The 25,434-nt window shown below is 38.2% G+C and overlaps 1 protein-coding gene across 2 annotated transcripts; it reads right to left on the reverse strand.

Annotated features, from left to right (window-relative positions):
- Positions 1–38: 38 nt before the first annotated feature.
- Positions 39–25,434, reverse strand: LOC149010462 (sucrose nonfermenting 4-like protein). Of its 2 annotated transcripts, none has more exons than XM_089161295.1 (13): positions 24,524–25,434; positions 23,586–23,673; positions 20,457–20,642; positions 16,789–16,923; positions 16,598–16,657; positions 16,008–16,097; positions 12,853–12,984; positions 4,449–4,581; positions 4,127–4,300; positions 2,224–2,287; positions 2,040–2,109; positions 1,175–1,292; positions 39–1,079 (listed from the first exon to the last, which is right to left on the reverse strand). In XM_089161295.1, exons 1-13 carry the CDS (start codon positions 24,646–24,648, stop codon positions 988–990), a joined length of 1,467 nt encoding a protein of 488 aa, XP_089017421.1. In that variant the 5' UTR covers positions 24,649–25,434; the 3' UTR covers positions 39–987. The 2 variants fall into 2 exon arrangements, with proteins under 2 accessions (XP_089017421.1, XP_089017420.1); XM_089161294.1 differs by having other exon boundaries at positions 16,789–16,926.

Genomic DNA, 25,434 nt, shown 5'->3' on the forward strand with positions numbered 1-25,434 from the left:
TTCAGGAAATGAAAGAAGCTGGTACTCAAGCCCGGTTGTGACACTGCAACCCGACAGAAACATGATTGACCATTCGTTAGAAAATTTTCAACTTTCCAGTGCTTCCCAACTTCCAATGTGGGGGTGGCTCCTTCATGGATCAAATATCCATGAAACTGGGTATACAAGGAAATGTTAAAATTTTATTAGTATGCAAGGACAAATATAAATGTAGTTAAAGCTCAGTTAAATTTATAAATTACAAGGCCTGAGTTTCACATGATATGGATGATTACAGTTGAATCCATGGAAAGAGAAGAGAACATCATGAACCCCTTGATAAGTCTTACTTAAGGTGAAGATACGACAGACGAGTTTCACAGAAGGGTTAAAGATGTTTTAATGACAGCTTTCATGTTTTAGGTTAATGGACAAGCGTTTATGACCTATAAAACATCAAACAGCAAGACTAGAGACTGTGTAAGGTTGAGGAAGAAGCGATCTCCAATAGCCCCAAACAATTATAGCATACACAATCCCCGCTTAAGTAACAATACAAATAGACTGCCATTGGCATAAACAATGAAAATAAACTCTTTTGGCTGCCAATGCAATTTCCTTCCCGAGTAAATTCCACTTGGTAGGGAAAACATCATTTCTTTTGAGTTCAGGGGTGGAGGTCTTTGAGGTCTTCACAGATATAGGAGAGCTTATATCAGCAGAAAATTCAGCAGATAATAATTAGAGTTAAGGCAATGGATAATGACAAATAAGGAGCTAAAAAAATTTCAAGTTCTCAATTTACAGACTTCTTTTGTAGCCTAAACAGACCATGCTTTGAAACATGAGGCCGATCCAATAAAAGACCGAGAACATAATGAGGTCATTCACCAAAATGAACAATGAGACAGGGTCCAGTGGTGGCCAGAGGAGATGGAAGAAGCATCAGCATTTCCTAAGCGACCATGCTATAATGGTTTGACAAGAAATTCTCGATTTGGCTTCCAGCTAACCAAGCAAGAACCTGAACACGTCGCTTAACGAGATAATTCCTTCCACACGCTTGCTGCCAGCCTCAACGATGACTAGTCGCCGCACCCCTTGAAACAACAAGTATATTTTGTTGGTTGTTGGTGACGCATCGATAAAGGCAAGTAAATATCCAATATTATGAGAAACGTGTGGGAGATTTTACCTGGACTCGCTAACCGCTCCATCACTTTATGTAGAGGGTCAGACCGCAGACACATCTGGCATCTTTGTCCATTGAAGAAGCTGTAAGGCGAGCTAGCATCTTGCCCAAGTTGCAGTGCCTGTAAATTAACAAGCAAAAGGTTTTGAGTCAGAGACACGAATATTAATACATTTGGTATCTTCCATTATCATCTGAACCATATTTCAGCTCAGCCATCCACGAGTGGAATGGTGTCATAACAGAGGAAAAATGCAGAGTCAGATAATATTAGAGCTAGAATGCTGATGCAAGCTTCCAGCAGGTGTTCTGTCATATGCTAGAGTTATGTGACGAGCCTGAAATTGCCGAACGCCAATACCAACTCAGCAGTCATCTCAAATGACTTTCAGCAAGGTCAAGGCCTTATGAAATTGCTGAGAACCTGGGAGTAACCAACCCATCAAGGGGATAACAGTGAATGAACATATCTTTATCTACCAGGGGCCATATATATAACAATTCTTGTGTGGTTTCATTGCCCACATTTAGCATGGGTCGGACACATCCAGTGGCCTGGTTTCATTGGAAGAAATCCAGGTGATTTTTTTTTCTTTTTTGGGGATGAATAAATATAGGTGAATTAGTTAACTGTTCAACCTCCAAGATTGCCATTGGAAGAGTTAATATCTAATGGCCAAAACTGAGAAACATACTAGGTAATATTTGTCTACGCTTATATCTATACCTAGTGAAATCGGCGATACTGAAAACCACAACTAGAGAAATATTTTTTTGTTTAACAATTGAAAACATTATAAGTCTTCAAAATCTATGGCTATCCAATGCCAATCCATTTCTTGGTAATAGACTTAAAAAATACAGTTACCTGATGTATACTCATTTCATCAAGATGAATCTGTGCATAAGCTTTATCTTTTGCCAAAGCAGTGATGTCACTGCAATAAACAAAGTACAGCCACTCAATACAGAAGGTGCTGAAAACTAATCATTAAGCAAACCAAACAAATAACCCCCACTCTATTTAGTACATGTAGGAAATAAACAATTACCTTCTGGAGTATATATCCAGTAATGAGTCATTCTCATCAACTATTGGAATCGAACTAACTTGAGCTGCATAAACAAAAATCTTAATAGCATGAGGGACAAAGTTCAGATGAAAATATTTTACTTGCGTACTGAATAGAACAGTTTACTCACAGGCTGTGTGCCAAGAGTCATTAACTCATCTCCCAAATCTCTTAAGCTTTCACCAATATAAAAAATGTTCTCTTTAAAAAAGTTTGATAAAATATGAAGATAGAGAACATTTTACCACACTCAAGAGGACAATCCTAGATTCTGTGGAATTGCTTGATCTCTAACAAAGTTTTCTACGATAATGGGTTGCGCTTGTTCATGACTCCCTGATGACCAACTGCCTTTGTAGTTTAGGGTATTAAGCACCCCCTACCTCACGAAATAATGAAACACATTGCACATTCATTTGTCTATTAAAGGGCAAATTTCTATATGAACATGAAGAAGAGAAGTTAGAGCTGCTCCTGGAATGTTGTGTGATAAATTGATAATACATTCCACCAAAACCCAAATAGAAAATTCTTATAGGACAGTTATAAGACCAGCAATATGGCCTGGGACTGAAAGTGTAATAAATAAACAACAAGAAGGGTGAATCTGGTGCCAAAGACTTCCACCCAAGCAGAGTCCCTGAGGCGATTTTCCTAGGCAGTCTTACACCAGCAATTTTTCCTGTGAGGCTGTTTCAATGCCTTGACCGCAGACTACAACTATGGTCCACCGACCATTGTGCTGGGGCCTGTCCCTTGGTGATAAAGAAACAAAATTAAGGTACCTGAGATGAGAGTCTTGAGATGGAGAAATGGTAAAACTAAAACTAGAATGCAAAAACAAGGAATGAACACTTTAGAGGTAATTCCAGAGTAGCTCAGAGCCTCAGATGCAAGACAAGAGAAAGTTGTTGAAGATGGCATCAACATGTACAATGAAGACCTCTAAATGCATGGGTAAAGAGTGATAACCAACAGATTAGAAAGCACCAAATGAAGGAGTATACCTAAAATGACTTTGAGGATGGTTAAAAAAAAGCCACGATTAGGGCCAGCAGTATGTTCTGAACGGAGTTCACGTAGAAATATGGCCCATGTAGCTGACCCACTTGGTTGGCACAAGGCTTCGCTGAGTTGAGTTCTGAAATCTCCAACATTTACGAACGTCTCACAATTGTGGAAATTTTTTTAATGGTTTTGCCAACTTTTGAGGTAACCATTTCTCAGTCTGATAGTATTAACAGGTTTTGAACCGACAGTTTCCGAAGAATTGACGGACGTATTTTTTAATTGTTTTGCCAACTTTTGAGGTGACCATTTCTCAGTCTGATAGTATTAACAGGTTTGAATCGATAGTTTCCAAAGATTTGACGGATGTAACTGCCGTTTGATTTTAGAACATTAAGCCTTAACATTGACCTAAAACTCCCAGCAACTTGTCGACTACATAGGAGAGCCAAAATAATTCTGAAACAAAATCTGTTTCAACTATTTTCCACAGGACTTAATTGTGCAATCCTAGGAATGTCAGTAACATAACTCTGAAAGAACAAAACTTCCGACTTCATTAACCAAAAGTTTGCAACATCCACAGTCACAAGCCATCTCTGGACTGGTAGAATGTACTCGTCAGTTAAGAAACGGGATTGTTACCATTTTAAATAAAGGGTAGTGATTACCAAAGAGAATATTAGCTCCCTCCACTCATGGTGTATCTAATAATAAATCACCAAAAGGACAAAATAACTCCCAAAGAAAATGATTTCAGCAATTGAAATGAGACACCCCAAAGCCAACTGACAGTTAAGCATGGATGAAAACAAAGGAGACATTAGCAGAGTTTCAACTAGGGACAACATTTAAAAGGAAATAAGAAAGCTACCTTGAACTAATAGTGAAAGGGCAGAATTAAGAGAAGCATTTGGTCTCAGCATTGCTAATGGCCGTCCATTTGATTCCCCAATTCTTGGAACCCATGTACCCAAAGGAATTGAACAAATTGGTTGTTGCAGGATAGGCAAAGAGCTAGAAGAATGTCTAAAATGCCTGCAAATGCCTGGAAATTTAATGGTTCATTAGTTAGTAGCAGATCAGTTGCAGGAGCTAGAAGAATGTCTAAAATCCTGCAAATGCCTCGAAGAATAATGGTTCATCAATTAGTAGTCAATCAGCTGCCTTGATTGGCAAACCAAGAAAAAACTTACATTTTAATATTCCCGAGAGAGAAGCAAGATGCAGCAGCTCTGGAAATGAGCCATGCTGTATTATGGGAACACAGGAGACCTTGTTTTGCAAAATTTTTAATGCAACATCTTTCAGAGAATCAAAGGGCCCAGCCTGCACATATCATACTTGGGTCATGGAACAAGTAAAAGATAAATTTGAAATTTACACATGTACTGCAAATTAAGAGTGAATATCTTGCATTTTTTCAGAAAAAGTATACATAAGATAATCAGAGAAACCTAGTTCCAATGCAAAGATAAAAAAAATAAAAAATAAAAAGTTAGAAGAAGTGATGATTAGATAACTTGGCCCACAATGAATTCAACAATTTTTAACGAGGTTACGACTACTCAAACTGAAGCAGAAAGATAAAACCTGGAATCAGGCAAATGTGGGAACTACAAGAGCCTTATAATCATATAACTTTTCATCCCAAAATTGCATAAAATTAATAAAACCAGCTGGGAATACAAATAAACCAGCAAAAATTAACCAAGAAAAATTGACAATTTTGGAGGACCAGTTAGAAGAGGAAAGATTCCAGAGAAGAAGCTTTGCAGGAAACGGAAGCACACACTCACATAGGCAACCAATTTTTGTATTCAAATTTAGAGGAAAACCAACACACACACAACCCCCCACCCCAAAAAAAAAAATTAGACTAAAGTAATAAACTTAAAATTAAAACTCCAACTCCTGTGTATTCAACCCAAAACGAATAAAATACTTAATAAACAACTTCAAGTTGGAACTGTTCTCCTTTGGGCCTCCTAAGTGGATCCTCTTTATCTAGCAAGGCTGGAGTAACTGTATCAATTTGTCAATTTTCCTCCTTTGAGAAAAAGTCAACTCACATCTAATTCGGAGATGGACCAAGTAGGCTGTCGAGTCAACACACTTGGAGGAAGAACAATCCCACTACTTTCTTGAGCTTAATGCTAAGGATTTTAATGGGATGAAGTTCGTGGTTTTGATGTCATGCTTGAAACAGTAGGTATTACCCACAAAGCATGTGATAAACCTTCATCTGGACGATGTCTCACTGTACTATATCCATGAATCCACCAATTGAGTAGGCAAGAAGCACCAAGGGTGTCAAGGTAACAAGGCGAGGCGAGACAATAGAAAGCAACGTAACCAAGGTGACACAAAGCAACATGACAAGGTGACAAGGTCGCCTTGACCCAAAAATGGGCCACGACGCCTAGGCATTGCTTGAACGGCCTTGACAACTTTGGTAAGTACTTACATTTAACCTTGAAAGGTTTTGTGGCCCTGTCCGCAATCCCAGAACGAAAAACATCTTAACTCATGGCATCCGGACAACTACCTCCATCAATCACCAGGCTACATAATTCATAATTGCACGTCACATGTCCAAATAATATGGTGCAATAACAATCTTCATTCATAAAGACCTTGAGACTTGTAAGTGGTCAAAACCATGGTGGGAGATCTCGCTCTCGAGCGAGATCTCGCTACCATGAAAAACCGAGATCTCGACCATCTCGGCGAGATCTCGGTCGAGATATGCCATTTTTTGGGCGTCAACTCGGTAGCCCATCTCGGTGGGTTTTAAGGTTCCAGTTAGGCTAAAACTTGGTTTTTAGCCTATTTGATGCCTTTTGAACACACTAGTGGGCTTGGATTTGTGAGAAAACAGCCCTAAGTATGATTTCTAAGTCTACCCATATTGTGAAACCGAAATGCTGTAGGATTAGAGAATGCAAGGTTATATAACATGTAATATAAAACCTTAAGGCATATAAATGAAAATCATGTGTATCAAATACATCAAATAACTTAAATGTCATCAAGATAACATTCATATGAGTATTACAATCTTAACTTTCAAGAATAGAATGATAAAAGTATACAACCGTTAGAAGTTTTATATAAGTCATTAACGCATAAGTTCATAAGACAAGTAGAGGATGATTGAGCTTTCTTTGATGTTGTAGATGTGCTAAGAGTAGTTGCAAGTGAAACTTTGGCTGAAATCTACAAAAAATTTGGTAAAAATTGAGAGTTCCAGCGAGATATGGCGAGATTTGGGGCGAGATATGGCGAGATATGGCGAGATATAGCGAGATATGGCGAGATATGGCGAGATCTCGAGTGAGATATCCCATCTCGCAGATCTCGCCTTTGATCTCGTCTCGGTTTATGAAAAAACCGAGATATCTCTCGAGATCTCGCCGAGATCTCGCGAGATCTCCCACCATGGTCAAAACAAGACAATGAACATAACAAAATTGTCACCTAACATCATTGTCATTGTTGTTGAATTTACCAGGCTCATGCTGCCACTAAAATGTGGCAACCAAGGGGCTCCTTAGGAACATAAGGTATTAAAGAATCCTTATCAATATAGCCACCAAATAGTCAACTTATACTGTCCATGTCCTTCGCATGTAGAATACAGATGACATCTTTGGCATCACAGAAGGTCTATCACAATAAAGCTGAAATATGGTCATCTAGCTCATGAAGATGTCATGTCAGGATCACAGCAAGGTGGTGCATATCGTCTGTTATGCCAGGAAAATGTCTTGGTTGAACCACTAGCCTATGGTTCGCAGAATGACTTTCTTGTGGGGAGTACAGCTGACTGAACTGGGACCTTTGGGGAAAGTGTTTGTAGAAGTCCTCCAAGTTCATGGCTGCTTCAGACTTTCTTCTCCTAATATACCACCCATACAACATCCTACAGTGTAGCAGTCAATTAGGTATGAGTCTGACTAACATGAGGATGCAAGCTATCCAAGACTATGCCACTAATACCTCTAGATCCCTTCAAAATCAGACCAAGCATCGGAAACAGTATAAACTGGCCGATGCAATTAAGACTGTCCAATTGAGTTAATTGAACCTTAAAAGACTTTATTTTGGCCCATATAGACCATAGGCTTCTTATGTTATTTTTCATTTTTTGGTCTATTGATGTGATGAGCTTAATTTATACAACAACAACAAGCCTTGTCACAATTAAATGGGGTTGGACATGGGTTCTTGCCTTCCAATCAGCTCTATTTAAGGACATACTAGATATAAGGCCTAAGCTATGCATATCATTTTTCACCACTTCTCTTGAGGTCATCTTAGGTCTGCCCCTAGCTCTTCTGATTCCTTCAATCTGGATTCAATCACTTCTCCATATAGGGGCATTTACAGGCCTCTACTGAAAGTGACCGTGCCACCTCAAACGACTTTCATGAAGCTTATTACTTATTGAAGGTACTCCTAGACCAGCTCTAATATGAACATTTCTCATCTTATCCTCCCAAGTTTTGCCACTCATCCATCTTAGCATCCTCATTTCAACTGCACTGAGTTTATCTATATGATGCTTCTTATCAGCCAAACACTCTACACCATACATCATAGTTGGTCGTACAATGGTCCCATAGAAGTTTCCTTTAAGCTATAAAGAAATACATTAATCACACAAGACCCCGAACGCACCTCTCACTTCATCCACCTTATTTTAATTCTTTGGGAAACATCATCCTCTATATCACCATTTTATATGCCCATAAAATCAAAAGTAGTGATGGTACATGGGATCAGTAGTCAAATTAAGTGTTTGGGCTGGATTGGAATACTTAATAGCTGCTAGGAAATTCCAGTCTTACATTAGTGATAATAAACTCCTTAATTGTCATGATTTCCTGTTTCAACCATGCAAGCCTGACATGAATAACTGCAAGTATTCGGTAGGTAAGAATCTTCAGTTCATGACTGCCCAAGTAGTGACTAGCCCAATGCCTTAGGTCTGACCTTGTTGTTCTTGCTTGACCCACCAGCCCCAAGCTGTAACTTTCAACTTGGCCTCTGAAGAAAGAGCTTTCCTGGCCCCATACAATCCATATCATCAGGAAAATGTCTCTCAAGTTGTGAATCCAGATAAGGTACTGCTCAGATTTTTTACCCCCCAAAAAATAGAGGACATTTAGTGCACAAGGTCGATTTGACAGGGTTAAGACTTACGCAGTTACTACTGTCAATTGAGTTAATTGACCCTTAGAATACTTTGTTTCGGCCCATATCAGTAACTCCATAAGCATCTGGTGGTGGCATACCATGGCATGGGTCCTGAGGATGAAGTTGAATGAACCCCCATACTGCAAGGGACTCACTGCTATCATAACCAACCAATCATTCAACCAAAGCTTGAAAGAATGTCATCTTGGTTGGAGAGAATTGACAGTTGTGGTGAGGGTATCGACATGTTTAGTGTATAAATATCTGGATCACTTTATAAGACTTTTGGCTACCAAGATGCTCAGGCAGCTGTGGATACCTGGGCAGCAGCCAACTTTCATCTCACTGATTTTTTTTTTCCTGAGCAAATCACCTTCCATGGAAGCAGTTTTCCAAGGACGCTAGTGTGTAAGGTTTTGGACCTAAACCTCAAGAAGGGCCAATTATAGTAGTTTATCTGCAGTTTGGGCCATTATGATAACACCTGCCTTGCTTAATCAACTCATTTGTGCACTGCAACATTCTTAAGGCAACCTTGGCAACAAATTGTTAATACTCTCCACGATGGTGCACTAAACACCATCAGAGTCAACCAGAGAGGGTATAGACTCCTACTGTCACCTCAAGTATTGAAAGATATATTGCAGCAACAACAGTATTATCCACTTTTAGTTATAAATCATTCCCCTTTAGCCATAGTAACAGTTTTATCACCTACCTGAAGATTGTGCCATCTCAGCTTCAAGACATTTACAAAAGGCATCGGGGGTCCAATATCCGACTCAATGGAGTCAAGTTCTTTTAAGATCAAGAGAGTTGATGTAGTTTGGCTGTCTAAAACCAGCCTCAAGTGTAGGGATTTTTCCTACACCAGCATTATTAGTGAAGGTTAGGCATAGGGGTTTGCCTTACACCAGCACCAAAATTGTGGGCACAGTAACAGTTATTTAATTCTATCTTGTATTTTCTTTATACTCCGGAGAGTAGTATAAGTTTTGGCCCCTAGCATCTATTTAGAATCCATGCTTTCTTGGAAGTCCTAATTAGACTTTGAATTCTTAGTGTTTTCTGTCCAACCATTAGGCTATATAGTTTAAATTTAACTTAGTATTTTATTTGTACTCCTAATGGGGATTTGACAGGGAATAACCCATTGGCAACCCTAGCATATGTTCGAGTCCTAGCTTCTAATTTAAAATCCAAACTTTGTTGCAACTTGGAAGTCCTGAATAGATTTCTTATATAATTCCCCTCACCTCTCCAGCAAAATTCTTCAAGCAGCCAGAGGTTGTTGCCATATTCAATCCTCCTGAAGATTCCCTCAAATTGTTTGCAATTCTCACAAGTTCAAGGACAGCCGAGCTGCAGTTCTAGGAAATCTTGCCGAAACAATAAGTTGGATCATCCCCAACCCCAATTCTTCTGCTTCTAATCCTCTCACAGACAAACCCTAATCAATAAGTTTCCAACTTCTGTTTTCAATCCCCCCACCCCCTTCCTGCTTCTGTTTTGAATCATTCCCAGCCAACCAATAAGTTTCCCCCCTTCTGTTTTCAATTTTCCCAACACCCTACTCCTCTGCAGTATCCAGCCAGACATGAAACCCAAAATTGGAACAAATACTTCCCTATCCCTTTGGAAAGTCAGGTTCAAAGCTCAATCTGTTTCATCAATAGAATCCTTAAAAGCTCCATCTCAGTCACTTCACCAAAACCCTAAATTTCCTCCCAAACCAAGCCACCATAAATTTTGTCCAAATTTTGAATTGAATATTCAGCTACCCAAATTGGAAATTCGATCCAAGTTGCAGCACCAATTTACCAAACTCCCATTATCCTCTCTTTCCCGAAACAAAAAACCAAAGCCTAATTTTGTATTACTTCAAATTCTAACACCAATCCACCATTCCCTACTCACTTAGCTTAACTCCATCATCAAACCCAAGATCCTACAAAATCATAACCCTAGTTTTGACCTAAAACTCTTTCCCAGCAAAACTGAACTTTCCAGTTCATCCCAGATACTGGATGTTGGCTTCTGCTTGGTCTGCTACCAATCTAGAACTTCATTAGATTCTCTCACAGCTCTATGGATGCAAGGATCCTGGCAAACGACATGTCTTTTTGTTGTGATGGCTGTTTGTTTTGTTTCTTGGCGTACTTCTTTTCTTTCTTGCCTCATGTGGTTAGGTTTTTATTATCAACAGCATCAGCCCATCCATCCATCACATGCAAAAGATACAGCTAGCAGTGCACACATTAATACAGGGTCAGACAATGTCACCAATCTGACACCCATCCATGAGAGCACGGAAGCCCAAGCAAAGCAGAATAAACCCACAAACAATAGCAAAATACATTTCAAGAAGTAAGATGATTTCCATCTTCTGTAAGGATACACAGCATCTATTAAGCAATCTAAACCTATTGCTCCTTGGCTGCCTACACCAAAACAGTCAAAAGTTGAAATTGACACAAAGATCTTCATTCTTTTTGAAGAAAAGAAAGCCTAAAGCTCTTGTTCTTCAGCTGCCAATGAACAAAACAATCAAAGCTAAAATTGACATAAAAATCTCTACAGCCCCTTTATCCCAAATCTTGTGTCTTCATTCAACCAAACACTCTGTGAGGCACGATACAAAAGAAACTAATGTAAAATAAAACTCCATCGCAACCTCCAATTCCACGGCTACAGTTTTGCAAAACACAAGCAAAGAAGCATTCTGAAGACTTAGAAATAACTCCATTTTATAATCATGCAGGTATCCCTTACAACAAAGTGAAGTAGCCACTTCACAGCTTCAACAATCAGTCAGCCTTTAGTGTTGGTAGAATAGAAATATCATGACTTACTCTTCTTTTGTCACAAGATTGTCAAGGGATGTCGCACGAAGTTCTAGTCCCCTGCAGATCCCCCTGAAGATTGACATTCACTAAGCCTTGACTCTTTGAAGTAGAAATTCATTCCAATTTCATGTTTGAGATGGCTTTCCTCAGCCTTTCATCCACTGGAATCACCAATGCATGCCTAGCCCTCAACTCACAGTTTTGGTTAATTGCAACTCCACAGGTCACCTTGCTCCCAAGGTGGGAATTCGGCTGGGAGGTCCTCTATCTCCTCATTCATTGAAGTTCTCTCAAGAAGCCTTCAGCAGTGTACAGACCAGCAGCCTTATTTAAATATCCCACACAAATTACCGTACAATTCCAGCACACCTAATGAGAAGAAATTTCGAAACTACCAGTAGATTTCTTATTCCTTAGACCTTCTTTCAAGCCAGAATTATAGCTCATGGCAGATGAGTTAGTAGTAGTTGTCTTGTTTCTTTAGTACCTTCGGTGCTTCCTATACCTGTCATGCTCCTTGGACTATTTACAAGTGGTATTCAAGTTCTTAGCTCTGCAACTTTAGACGGCTTATATAGGCAAATCCATGGAAAGTCATCATTGACTCATTCTCCAAATAGTTTCTTTTTTAGCTCATACCAACACAAGTGATTAAAATTTCTTGTCTCAATTATGCAACAGGAAGCCACTCCATCCTTGTAGACAAGACGTCCAACAAATTCAAAGAATCCCCTTACTGATATCATTTTCATACATTACCAACAAAAATCCTTCTCCCTTATAATTCCCATTAGAAAAAATTAATTTTTCACTTCAGCCAACGAAATTCAATTAACTTAAACATCCAGCTGATCTTTTTCTTTTTCCTCCAGGTCAACCATAAACTACTTTTGTGACTACTCTCCTCCACCCGAAACCCATCTACTAACATGGATGGAAAGCTTCTAAAGATGCAAATCTATTTTAAGTATGCAAACTGCACACAGTAAGTGTTAAAACTTAAAGACCACCATACCAAGCAATCAGATTGATTCCGACAACAAAAGCCAAACATCCCAGATTTTAGACAGTATTCCAGGTCAGACTAATGCACTGGGAGATTACATCTTTATGTGCAATTCTATGATTAGATGCTTTTGCAATAAAAACCAAATTGAGTGAGACAGCAAGAGGGGAGGAAAAATGAAGAAAAACATTATGAACATGGATGTCTTTCAGATAAAAACCCACTGAAAGAGAGATGACAGAAAGAAGGTTGAGAGAGTATTGACTATCTTAGTACTTAATCACTAAAATAAGCTGCAAATTACAGAAGTACTATCTGTTAATGAGATATAGTTCCAGATTTGCTTCTTTATAGATTCTAAAAATTACCTACTTAAAGAGAGATGCATTTTATAACCCTATAAAAATCCAGCAAGCCCACTCTCACCAGTAACTAATTGGCCCAAATATTCTGTTTGCAGTAAATTAACATGACGACTAAACTAAGAAGGTGAAAACTCCAGAAACATGCAAGAGAAGGTTAGAAAATTAAAAAGGAAAAACTCACTTGAGCTAGACGTCTTGGACCTCGGCCATGCCCATCAACGTGCTGATTAAGTAGTAGTTTTACCTCCTTCCAAGCAGAGATAGTGTGTGTTTCAAGCTCTTCCTCAGTAAGATTTGAACCACGCCTCCCAAGCTGCAATTTTAGCAGGTAAAGTGTTTTTGTAGAGTCAAATATCACACTTGCAAGAAAGAAGCACACAAGAAGGAACCTTAAGTAGCTCATCAAAAGGACCAAGATTTTTTGAATTTTGATATGACAGACCAAAACTAAGGATGCCATTCACGTATCCCATAAAGACAAGTGTATTATGTCCAGGGGGCCAGAAAGGGTTACCCAGTGCACGATGCTCCCTTTACTTATAGATATTTCCTTCTGTGCCCACACAAAAATTACTTATAGTTCAAGGTAAACTAAAATGAATTATGAAGCCACTCTCCAGAATCCAGACTTTTTGTATTTAGTTAAAATTGCCTATGTCAAAATAGAGCTACACCCTCCAATGTTGGAGCCAGGAGTGACAAGAAGGAAATACATGCCTGAAAAGCAGTTACCTTGTGGTCAAATCTACGATTCTACAACCACAAAAAGAACATCGGAGAGCCTTCTAATCTATTTCATGTTTATTTGAACAACTCAAGCACAGGGTATTAGCGATTAAAGAAATATAAACAGGTGAGCTTACACTAGTAACCTGAAAATGAGAAGAGAAAATCCCATCCTGTTAACTTGAGATAGATTTTCAGGACAAAGAAATTGTTGGATCAGGGGGAATGCATCACTCATAATAAATCAACTAACTCAAGAGTTGCCAAAGAATTCCCAGTATTGGTTGCTGGATCAAGGGGACATGCATCAATAAAGTGGGCACAAAAGTTCAGTAAGAGTGCATGGCTCTTTAGAGGGAGAAAGTGGGCAACTTGGATGATGGCACTACATATAGAAATTGTAATCAAGGCAGTTCGAGATGATGCAGCACAACCAGTTACAATTCACACTGCAGAAATGCGAATAGTAAGCTAGGAAATTATTCTTCCTACTTAGTGGGCCCCAAGTCCAGCTTGCAAGGATCTAAAATAGGAGATACTGTTTTGCTGGGAGTTTTAAAGATGATGTAGGATTTTATTATTTATTTATTGGGATAATTACATATTCAGATTTTTCATTTGAGTACGATATTTAGGATCAGTTTTAATCAGTTTTAAATTGCTAAGAGTCCTAGTAGTATCAATTTTAATTATTTTTAAATTGCGAGGAATCAACTATAGTTTTTTTCTTATTGAAGTATGTATCTTTTATTATTTAAACTCCTGTTATCAGTTTATTGAAGTGGACTAGAAAAGGTAAGATTAAGCTTGAGCTTTGTACTTTGAAGCCATCCCCCCCCCCCTCTTCTTCTTATGAGGGTTCTTCTACCTCTTCCCCTGCTACAACTCTGAGTCTTCTCAGGTTTCATTCTTATTTACTTCTTCTCTATCCTGTCCCCCTTACAAGGTTTGCTAGACACCGTTTTAATCATCGCTGACATGGAAGCTATGAGACCTAAGGCATTGGAGGGGGTCTTCTGCAAGTCCTTGGGTCCTCTAAACTGTAGCATGAGAACTTGCTGAGATCTCAGTAATATTTGACTTTTTTGGCTGAACAAGATGAGATTGATATCAGCAAGATCTCAAAGACAACATATCTCAGAAATTTAATGTTGTTCCATGCAGCCACCCAAAGCTAGATTTGATTCCCCACCCCCACAAAAAAAAAAAAAAAAAAGCAGTTGGCCTCCAACATTCTCAATATGCCTAGACACAACAAAAACTATGCTGCCTGAATGCCAAGCAAAATCTGGAAAACTATGTTGCTAATATCGGTGAAGACCCACTTCATAAGTAAGTTCACCAGTTCCTGAATTAGAGATACCTATAACAAAGAAGACTGCCTGGAAGTATAAAAGGATTTTCCCATAACTCAGACCAATATGGTATTATCCTAAATAGTTACCAGGTGTTCCCAGCGCACAAAGCTCCCACCACTGCAATTGCAATGAACGCAGTACAGTAGTATTGTGTCTGAAGGATCAAAACAGTAACCAAACAAGATCTTTCCACAGAGAATGAACTTCATATTCGAAAGGTTATCTATAGCACGAAGACAAACAAAGGCCTAAAGTGATACCCTAGGGGCAACTTTAGAACAACATTATGACCATAGGGACAGAATTGCAAACACATAGTGGAGGCAGATCTGCAGACCAGAATTGAAATAGGATGAACTAAAATTTATCAGGTAGGGATGAGTAAAGGCACCCTGAAATTTTGATGTAAAATGGATGGACAGATCTGGTTAGTTACTAAAACAGAAAATAGATCACCAACTCGACTTGTTAATAGATGAAGAAATTGAAAGAACAATATGAGGGAATTGAGAGAAGAATAAGAACATTAGAGCAACACTTGGCTTTCAAACTACAAGAAGGATCGATTGGATCAAACACAAGGTGTCGTCTCCATAGAGTTAAATGGCTTGCAAACCAACTACTGATTTTAATTGATGAGTGAGTTGATCAGCCCGCTTATCCAAGTCCCTTTATATAGGCTATCTAAAGACATAGGCATCAACCAACTACTATCTAACAACAATCTAACATTGACTCAACCACTACCTAACTCTTGACAAAGGAAAAATCCTTTTGACAATGAGTTTCTTGTTCTGACCCTTCTATGACGCTGATAAACTTCTCAAGTTCCCATTCATATTAGACTAGACTTGGGCTTAGGTCTATCCCATGATGATCATAATATGGGGCTGACTTTAACCCATTAGGATAGTCCTAACCCATGGGTGCCAAGGATTTGGCCATATCCTTAGGCCATTTATCAGCTTGATCCATTGGGCTTCTTCCTTCTAGTGTATGTCTTTAGCGCTGCATCATGCAGCTTTGCCACCCAAGCTCATGAGGAGTAGTTCACGATGAAGCAACCTTACCAATGACCAAAGTCCACCCCCGTAGAATCCCAGATAGTTGTTAAAGAGTAAAACAATGTATTTCCAAAGCAATACCCATTGAAGACCGTGATAAGCAAGAAATAAGCATCTACCTTAAAAATGACAACAGTACTTATTGTCTGTAGAAAGCAGTCGCAATAGGAAACTTTTTGTGTAAATACCTCTATCAAGATTAAGATGAAGTCCAACGGAGTAAGGACGCTGACAACTTGCCCCTTGCAGAAATCCCATAGAGGAGCCATGGGAATACCCTGCACATAGCTTGACTCAGAACAGAGTGTACATGACAAACTTAATATCTTATGCGCAAGAAAATGAAGTTGCAAAGAACCTTATGGAAGAGCAAAGATAGAACGATGGCTAGTAATAAAGTTTCCAGGAAATGAATAGGAAAGGGAATTAAAATATTCGATTTCACTTATATCATCACTGAAAGAAACACCAGTGCAGACTACGCCACAATGGAAGCCTATATCCCCACGTGACTTACAACCTCAATTGCCTCTGCAAAAATTTGCAACTTCTCCGTGCACAAGAATTGGATTTTGGAACAATTATGGCTTTTCTCCCAAAATCCAACTACTTAATGAAGTATCCATAAGATTTCCTAAGATAAAAGTATCACATCACCTCAAAAGCTGTGTATTTGTAAAAAAGAAAGTGAAAATGTAAACCATGTGAGGGGAAAATGCATTCTGAAAGCATAGTGAAGTGCACCTGGATTCTAACCTTACAACAATCAAAAAGGTACCTGCTCATACAGAATGTGGAATGCTTGCTTCACTGGTACATCGACATCCAATGTAATGATCTGCAATAAAGACATGTAAAAGTCAGAACACTTAAAATCCGTAAGATTTAAATTGCCAAGTCTAGGTTTCTAATCCATTTATATTCAAATTTCCGAACCTAGTGTTCTAAGGAAGGGTGAAGCATCCAAACCTTGCCTGACTCAGGTAGCAGCTCAAAAGCTTCATGCGTGGACAAGAATGCTGAGATTCGATGGCGGGAGACCACCAGATCAGTTTCTGAGAACCTTGGTACTGCCTCCTGTATGGTACCATCTGAGAGTGTGACCTGCTTTGTGTTACAAATGTAAAACAGAGAAAATTAAAATAAATCATCCAATATTTAGACTTTAGTTCACTCTTAACCAGTTCTCCATTTATATCCCATTGTTAAAAGGAAATTTCCCATACACAGATGAACTCCTAGTTCAAAACCCAGGTTATGCCAGTAATCTACTTTATTCTCCAACCCACAGTAAGTTAAGGTACAGGTCTGTACAGGCACATACGGGTATTAAACTGTACAATTGTACACAGATGGCAAATGTATGGTATGCATTTAGTATTGCTGCTAAAATACGGGCATGTATTCATTATTTACCAAACATCTACATCCCTTAATAAATAAAATAATATCATCCAAGCATCAATTTCTTTAAAGAAAATGACGCACAAGTCACAACCAAAGTTGTCAAAGCAACACACAGGCGTATAGACACCTTTATCACCTTCTTGGTGTTGCTTTGAATATTTACACTCTCTAATGCCTTGGATTGCCTAGGCGAAATGGCAACCATTGTTACCAAGGCAACAATGTTAACATGCATTGAAGAGGGTCAAAAATTCAAGGCTGCACCAGCAAGGCACCTGCCTGTGCATCCTTGGCACCAATAACCATGCCCCGATGACTATGATGATAACCATGCCCCCACCTGAATAAACACAATAAATTGTATATAACATTTAATCTCATTATTTCCCATAAGATTATAATAAACTTAAAAAGGATGAAAACAGAAAAGTACACATTACAAACATCATAAGATTGCCATTGTTTAGATATGGAAATTTACAACAAAGAATGGTGAAATTGTGATGAAATTGACATATATTCTGACAGAATTAAAAGAAGTTTGAACACCAGACTACCAGCTATGATCTTACTGACTAGTCAAAAGGAAAAGAGTTCTTTAGAAACCTGCACTAAGCTAAATATTAGAAAACTAACGATTGGATAAAAAAAATTCTACTTGAGCATCCAAATCTAGGTCAATCCCAGCAAAAACTTCTCTGAACAAGGTTCTAGCACCATGCCAAATGTGTCCGAAAAAGAAGAGCAAAGCAAAAGAAACATGCCCAAAAGTAAGAAAAGGGGCCAACCAACCCCTTGTGTATTGGTACTTATCGGATATAGAATAGATCTGCTTCTCTTTGTTCCTACACGTTCCATTATAACTAACGGAATGGGATAAATATTCCCCCTTGCTCACATTCCTAGCCTAACCCTAGACACTCTAAGATCCTTTTTCAAACCTATTTATACCAAGCATTCTTCTTATGGCTAGATCCAATCTCCGGTCCCCTGCGGAAAGGAAAAAGAACTTAGAAAGCCAACCTGTCTAGTGGAACCTACTGATCCCCTATTCAAGCCTTTGCATATGTAATTTAGTGAATTCAAGACTTAGTCAATAATTTATTTTTGTTTTATTTTTTGGTTGTTGGGGGGGGGGGTGTGCGTTCGTGTGGTTTGTTTAGTAAAACTTCTCAACTAGCACTGCAAATAGAGAGAGGTGCGGAGAAAGGAAGCAAGGCACAGTGCTCTCTCCGCACATAACTCTAGGTGATTTTCCTTCGCTTTTTTTTTTTTTTTTCAAACCATCTCTGCCTCAATTTCTTCTCCTGGTTTTCTGTCAATCTAAGACAACAAGAATTTGGGAATCAGACCTGCATCATGTCGAATGAAAGATGGAGGTACCTACAGAGAGGAAGGGATTGCTGCAACCTACTTGAGAGTCAAATTGAGAATTTTGGAAATCCATTGAAAACGATGAAGAAGGGAAGGGTGCTGAATACCCTTAGATGGAGTTCGGACACTGGAGACTAGATGTAGTCAACACTGCAAGCCTGCAACCCCTACCAAAAGGGATAAAATCTACAGTTTTCTTTGGTTGCAAGTATGAAGGAAGACACGTAGGACCCAAGCTTGGAAGGGTTTCTGGTGTGGAACAAGATGAATCAAGATTTCAGAGTTCTGGATGTGATTTATTTATTTCTAAAGCAACAATTTATAAGGCATATCATATGATAAATTGATAATACAAATTCAATACGTGGCCTGATAAAAATTGCGGTTTTTACCATATGATTGACACATAAGGAAATGAATTCAATAAGCAATTAATGCTCAACAACCACTAAAGTCATAGTTATTAAAGCAGTAAAGCAACTATGTGCACAAATGACCTTGGCAAACAAAGAGTTCTGGTGTACATTTTTACAACCATTTAATGTGGCACAAATAGCATTGTAAAACTAATACAAGAAGAGATAGAGAAGGAATGGGGGGAAATAAGAACTAAAACAGACGCATCTAACCACAAGAGAATAGAGGAAACAAGAAGGATTTTTATTTTTATTTTATTTTTTTTTTTTGGGGGGGGGGGGGGGGGGGGGTGGGCAGGACCTTTGGTGGACAAATCAAAAGATGAAAGAAGTTGCTGGCTTGCCGCCTCTCGGCCTGCTGCAACATGAGCTTTGAGGAAGAACGAAAGAAGTCATCTTCAACTGGTCGTGCCCGTGGACTTGGAGTCAACATGGAGAAAAGGGTAACCACAGAGTAGAGAAGAAGAGTCATTGAAGACTCATTTCTTTTTTTCTATTCAGATCTCTAATCAAACCCAATCAATTTTATCCTTTTTACAGTTTAGGGTTTTTTTTTTTTTTTTAAATCCTAAAATGATTCCATGATTCTCGTTTCATGGTAACAAAGTGAACCACCAATAGTATGTGGTGGTGTTGAATACATTTAATCATCTAAATGACCCCAAAAGATGAAATCTAAAGACAAAATCTCAAGAAAGTGACCCCACTCAGCCCATAAGGCATCCCATGGAATACAAGGCATCACCTAGAGATGCCAATCATACATTTTTATGCATACACAAAAATCAAGCCATCACCTTGGGCCTCCTGAAACACGACGCTTAGATAAGAATGGCTAAATTAGCTTTGAAAATGACCAATAAAGGCTCTTAAGAAGAAAGGAACAACCACAAGGCAAGGAAGGAAAAAATTCGTGTAACAGCTACGCATAGGGTTTTAAAAGGGGAAGCATAGGTGATTATTTCTTCCCTTCTTAGATAATTAATTAATTTTTTCCAAAATGAGGAGAATCCATCAGATAGTTATTCAGCAGAAGATCATGGTAATTCTTCCAAGAAGTAATTTGATAAGGTTGAACAGCATACTTTAGCCAACATAATACTTGCTAAATTTGCTCAACATAGTAATAGCTGTTTCGAATAAATTCCAAGAGTAAGGTTCCAACTAAATATTGGAATTGGGAATAACAAATGATGATATGAGTTAAAGAAAACCAAACATAGAAAATGATTGAGATACGGAAATTAAAAAAAAAAATATTCATTAACAAGTCTGTCTACACTGATGGTTGACCATTCTCACAGAACTTCTAAATGAATGTCATATGCATTCAATAACCAATAAATACTTTTTTCCATTGGACATTACCAAAAATTCATTTCTTACTGAACTGCCCATCCCTAATGGAAACAACCAAAGTAAAAGTTAGCAAAGACTTACCACACGGTAAAAGGTTTCATTATCCACATCCATGTTGGACCTAGTGCCAGGTGTCTCTAGAGACAAGATTGTTGGATTCGGTTGAGGGTCACTAGTTAACAGAACAGTGTTGACTGTACCATAGTTCCCCATCTCAAAAGGTTGGTTCTCATCATACCGCCATTCGCCATCGACAAAAAATTTGTACTGCATGTGACAGTAAGCAACACAAAAAAAATCAATTTTTTTATATAGAGACATATTAGTAGAAATTTATATACAAGTATGTTTTACATTTTATCCACGATAAAGAAAAAAAGGGTCTTAGATATAGAAATAGTTAACAGTTCTTGATGTTTGATTGAATTCAAAAATTCATAATCATTCTAGGCATAGTTGCCAGAGGGTCTAGGCAACCCAAGGCATTGGGAGGGAGCCTAGACACTAGGCAACACCAGCTGGTCAACCAAAGAAACTGCCACAGAGACATGAGTCACCAAAATGCGTGGATACCAAACGTAAACTTGAGCAATGCCCTTATAACCATGGATCCAGGGGATATTAACACATGAGTTCATTTTATCTATCTATCATCTTATGTGGAGTAATCTTAATAATTAGTTAGGAGATAAAATTAACCTTACAGAAAAGAAAAATATTTGGAAGGAACAAACAAACAAATGATCAATCCATTGATGGAGAAGACAAAATCTGGTTCCCTTGTACAACTCTCTCCATGATTGCGCGCAATAAATAATAGACTACTTTAACGGGAAGTAAGAGTTCACTATGGGTTTGGGGGTGGATTAGGAGTTTGTTTGGTTCAAGATTTACCTTGTATACCTTTTGTACAGCTTCTATTAGTTTTTAAAATTTTATTGAACTTATATAACATACTTGGCCACACATCAAAAGGTACACTAAAACAAGCTTCTGAGTGTCAAATCATTGATGTATTTTCTCTATTATTTTACACGTATATTTCCTCATTTTTATATTTCTTGTGTTGACACATATTTTTTTCTACTGTATATACCAGCTTAAGCTCGTTTTGCTTGTTCAAAATCTGGATCAAATTCTTACTTTGCAAATAAATTAAGATGAATGACTCTGGTACCGAAGTTTCACCACATGCCAAAATGCAGAGATACTCAAAATAATGAAGAGAAAAAACCAGTATAATGCTTCAGCAAACTGAAGAGAGACTTCAACAACAAACAACAACCATAACCTTATCCCAACTAAATAGGATAAATGGCACGTAAGGTACCTAACGTCTAGACAAAATACAATTTCGATACCCAATGCTTTATATATTGTATTTGGAATATCTAAAACAGATTATGATGAAACTGATAGCTTAATTTTTTTTCTTTTTCCAATTTTAACCACGGAAACCAAAATTTCTTTTTACTTTTAGTTTAATAGTATAAGTTTAATGGGGACCCTATATCACTGTCCATTTCTTCCTCCTTCCTATAACCCGTTAGTTCCCAATGCAATACCACCCACCCATCCTTTCTCTTCTTTCTCTTTTCTTGTCGGTAAACAGTAATGATTCAAAGTAGGTAATAGATGATGAAGTCCAGTGTAAACACCAACAATCGCCAACAAGATAAAGTCCGCGTAAAACTAATAAGCTACAGCAGGTGAGATGTTGCCCATAACTTCATCAATCAAATAACTTTCCCAGAAAAGCATATTTGAGCCAATGGATAGATACAAAAGAATTCCCCAAAAGTTAAAAAATAATCGACCAAAAGATTCAGCATAAATCAAAAACTCGATAGCATATTCTGGTTCAAGATCTGAAATAAAGTCATGGGCATAAAGAGTACTTCAAACTAGAAGGAAACCTTCCGAAAAATAAGATTAGGAGCCCAAGAAAATGTCCCCAAAGTTGTATTTTGGTGACAATTTCTCAGCAAAATCAGACTTGCGGACCCATGGCTGGTCTTATAAACCCAACAAATGAGGGGGGTTCCCCTCATATCTATGCTCGCATTGGACCTAGAGTTAGTAATGTGGGTCTCTTGGATTTCATACAAAGCACAAAATTGGACTAATTATGATACAATTTCAATTTAGGTTCCCAAACGTAGCATGTGAAACATTAAGCATCTAAATTAAAATTCGTCAAAGCAGTGGTATATCTAATATCATTTACCCATATAAATAAATACTAAAAGCAACCTCCAAGGGCATCCACTACAAGGGGACAAAATGGATCATCGCCCTCCAAACAACTCTTTCTGCAATTCTACTACGACTGCATCCTACCATGAGCATATCCTTCCTATTACTTCTCCAGTAGTAATAGGTCTGTCCCTACCTGTTTCAGCTTCATCAAGCTGGATCTGGTCACACTTCCTGACAGCTAAATCCAACTGTCGTTGTCAACATGACCATACCACCACAAGCGGTTTCCAAAAGCTTCTCCTTGAATGGGGGCAACTCCCAATACGGTTCTAGATAATCATTCCTTAATCTATCTTTCTTGGTCTTACCACACATACTCCTCAACATCCTCATCGCTGCTAAACTCGTCTTACCTATATTACTCAACTGCCAACATTGCACCTCATATATTATAGCCTCTCTTAACTATCCTGTAGAGTTTTCCCTTAAGTTTAACAGACATTCATTTGTCACATAACACTCCTGAAGCACCTCTCCATTTCAATCATCCATCCACCTTTATCCTGTCTAACTGAAGAAGCACTTCCTTTCTATTAAGTGCCAACCAGTAAACGGTTACCATTGTGTAGGCGTCGCTCCCCCCTCAAAATTCCATCTCCTCTTCGCCCCAAAGAGAAAGGGAAAAAAAATGAGTATGAAAGGTTGCTTGACCGGAATGGAGAAATCTCCATCCAACAATAGAAAGTTCTGATTTCTGTAGAAGAAGAATATAATTAAGTAATAAGAACCACAAAGAATCATCCAAGGATTGAAATGATTGTCAAGTATTTACTTGACCGTCGAGTTGAAAAGGCAGATAGTATAAAATGAAGAACAGAGTACACCCTACTGTAACTTTCAGAGCTCTGAGCTTTGAGATGATGCGCATTGGCAGTTATGGATGGCAGGTGCCATGCATTAAATAAAAATAAAATAAAATAAAGTATCCAACAAGCACAAAGTGTATATTACCTGGTGATACCCTGGTGTCAAGCTGCAGATAGCCTGAAATACAGTAGCACAACCCTCCATAGGAGACATGGGCACATGTTCTGACCACCTAAAGAAAGAAACTCCATTTAGCAAAACAAGTCACTCAAACAGCTTAAGAACCAAAAGGTATACTGTAAGAAAAATAAGTGAAACCACCCCAATTATTATTATACTACAAAAATATATTTCCAGATTAATTTAATTAAAACCCTATCAACCATAGAACTTATATTTATTCTCCAAAACGAACCATCTTCTGTAAACTCTCAGAATTCAAGAATTTCCAATAAAATAACCACCCTGTGCAGAAAAATCCTACAAAAGACTTGTCATTTTTTACTCCATGAACCATTTAGAAGGAGAAAATTTTGCCTTTTCTAGTAGCACACGGAGGCGTATTTGAGCATTGTTAATGCGAGGACAAGGACTCAGCTATACGATGGAGACAATATCACGGATAACAGTTGTATCCTTGACCAAGATACCACCTCCACTTTTTATTTCTCAAAATCAACGTCCAGAAAAATAAATTACCGTTCAGATTTTTGTATTGCATTTCATTAAAATGATTTCTAGTTTTCCACATCAACCTTTTGCCTCTAGGACAAATTCCGTAAATATCTTCTTCTGATTAACAGGAGCTTGGGATAAATCTCAGTGGAAAATAAGAATAACATTATTTTTTTGGTATGAGGGCAATAAGAGTATAATACCACATTTAAGGGTAAAGATTAAACAACTAACAACGAGAATAACAAAAATGAACGACAACAAGGTTCCCAGCATGCTATCTTGAATTTAGAAATTCTTTTAAGTTTTCCATTCAGATGTAAAAACCAGAAGACGGTGTTCAACCCTCCTATTAGATGCCAAAGCAAATAAATTAAAAGCAGTCAGTACGATATTGAGAGACTCACCTTGTGAAAGAACCGCTAAGGAAGACTCTTCTTCCTCCATAAGGCCACACAAAACGGGTAGGAATTGCCACTGTGCCTGCGATTCCACTAGTTTCTGGTACGGAATCTGTACCCGAAGCGTACATTGGCTTCAATCCTTTGGTAGAAGTAGAAGATCAATAAAGACAGAAAGAGAGGGAGCGAGTGTCTATAATATAAGATAGATGCTTCTGTTCCTTCAATGTAGAAAAGCGCGACTACAACTGAATTGACGAAACCTTCCACTTTTCACCCACTGAACTGCAGAAATCAAAACCACCTCCCATGCCCGTCACACAAAAAACCACAACCAATCCCATTTGAAAAAGAAAAGAAAAAAATTTAAAGTTGATCTTTTTATAAACTCTCGTTTCCCAACAGGGATCCTCTACAGCACCGCAGAGGATCCCTCAGTAGTTACACATTCCCTTCAAACAAATCAAAACCAGCTCCAACACCAACAATCCCTGAAACACCGCAAAAAGAACGCAACTTTCCCACAATTCGAACTGGAACGAGCACGAACAAGAGTAGAATCTAACAACCCAGTTAACCCTAATTTACCTCTCCAACTCTCCTCCTGAAAATTGATACAAGAATTTAGCCAAACGCAAACATCAATCCACCAATACCGATTTATATCTGCGATCTAAACTGTATCCACAGAAATATCAAAGAAGCCTCGCACGCCCCAAATTCAAAAGAGGTTGACTAAAGTATCATACGAAAACTGAAATATCAACAAATTAGATTTCCATTTCTGAAATCAAGAGACGCTCTTTTCTCTCTCAGAACCACTTAATACGGATTTAAAAAATATATATATAAAATAAATAAACAAACAAAGAAATGAAGACGGAACCGGAGGAACCCTAACTCCTCTGTAGCTTATG

Source organism: Hakea prostrata, chromosome 7 (genome assembly GCF_041222555.1).
Source record: "Hakea prostrata isolate BN-2017 chromosome 7, UWA_Hpros_2, whole genome shotgun sequence".
In the NCBI taxonomy this organism is placed as follows: domain Eukaryota; kingdom Viridiplantae; phylum Streptophyta; class Magnoliopsida; order Proteales; family Proteaceae; genus Hakea; species Hakea prostrata.

Bases quoted from the DNA above. Each gene is read 5' to 3' on its own strand.
- LOC149010462 (XM_089161294.1), bottom strand. From the start codon at position 24,648: ATGTACGCTTCGGGTACAGATTCCGTACCAGAAACTAGTGGAATCGCA. The intron at 20,643-23,585 runs GTAATATACACT...TGTCACATGCAG, and splicing joins TGACACCAGGGTATCACCAG to TACAAATTTTTTGTCGATGG. The intron at 4,582-12,852 runs GTGAGTTTTTCC...TGATATGTGCAG, and splicing joins GTCCAAGACGTCTAGCTCAA to GCTGGGCCCTTTGATTCTCT.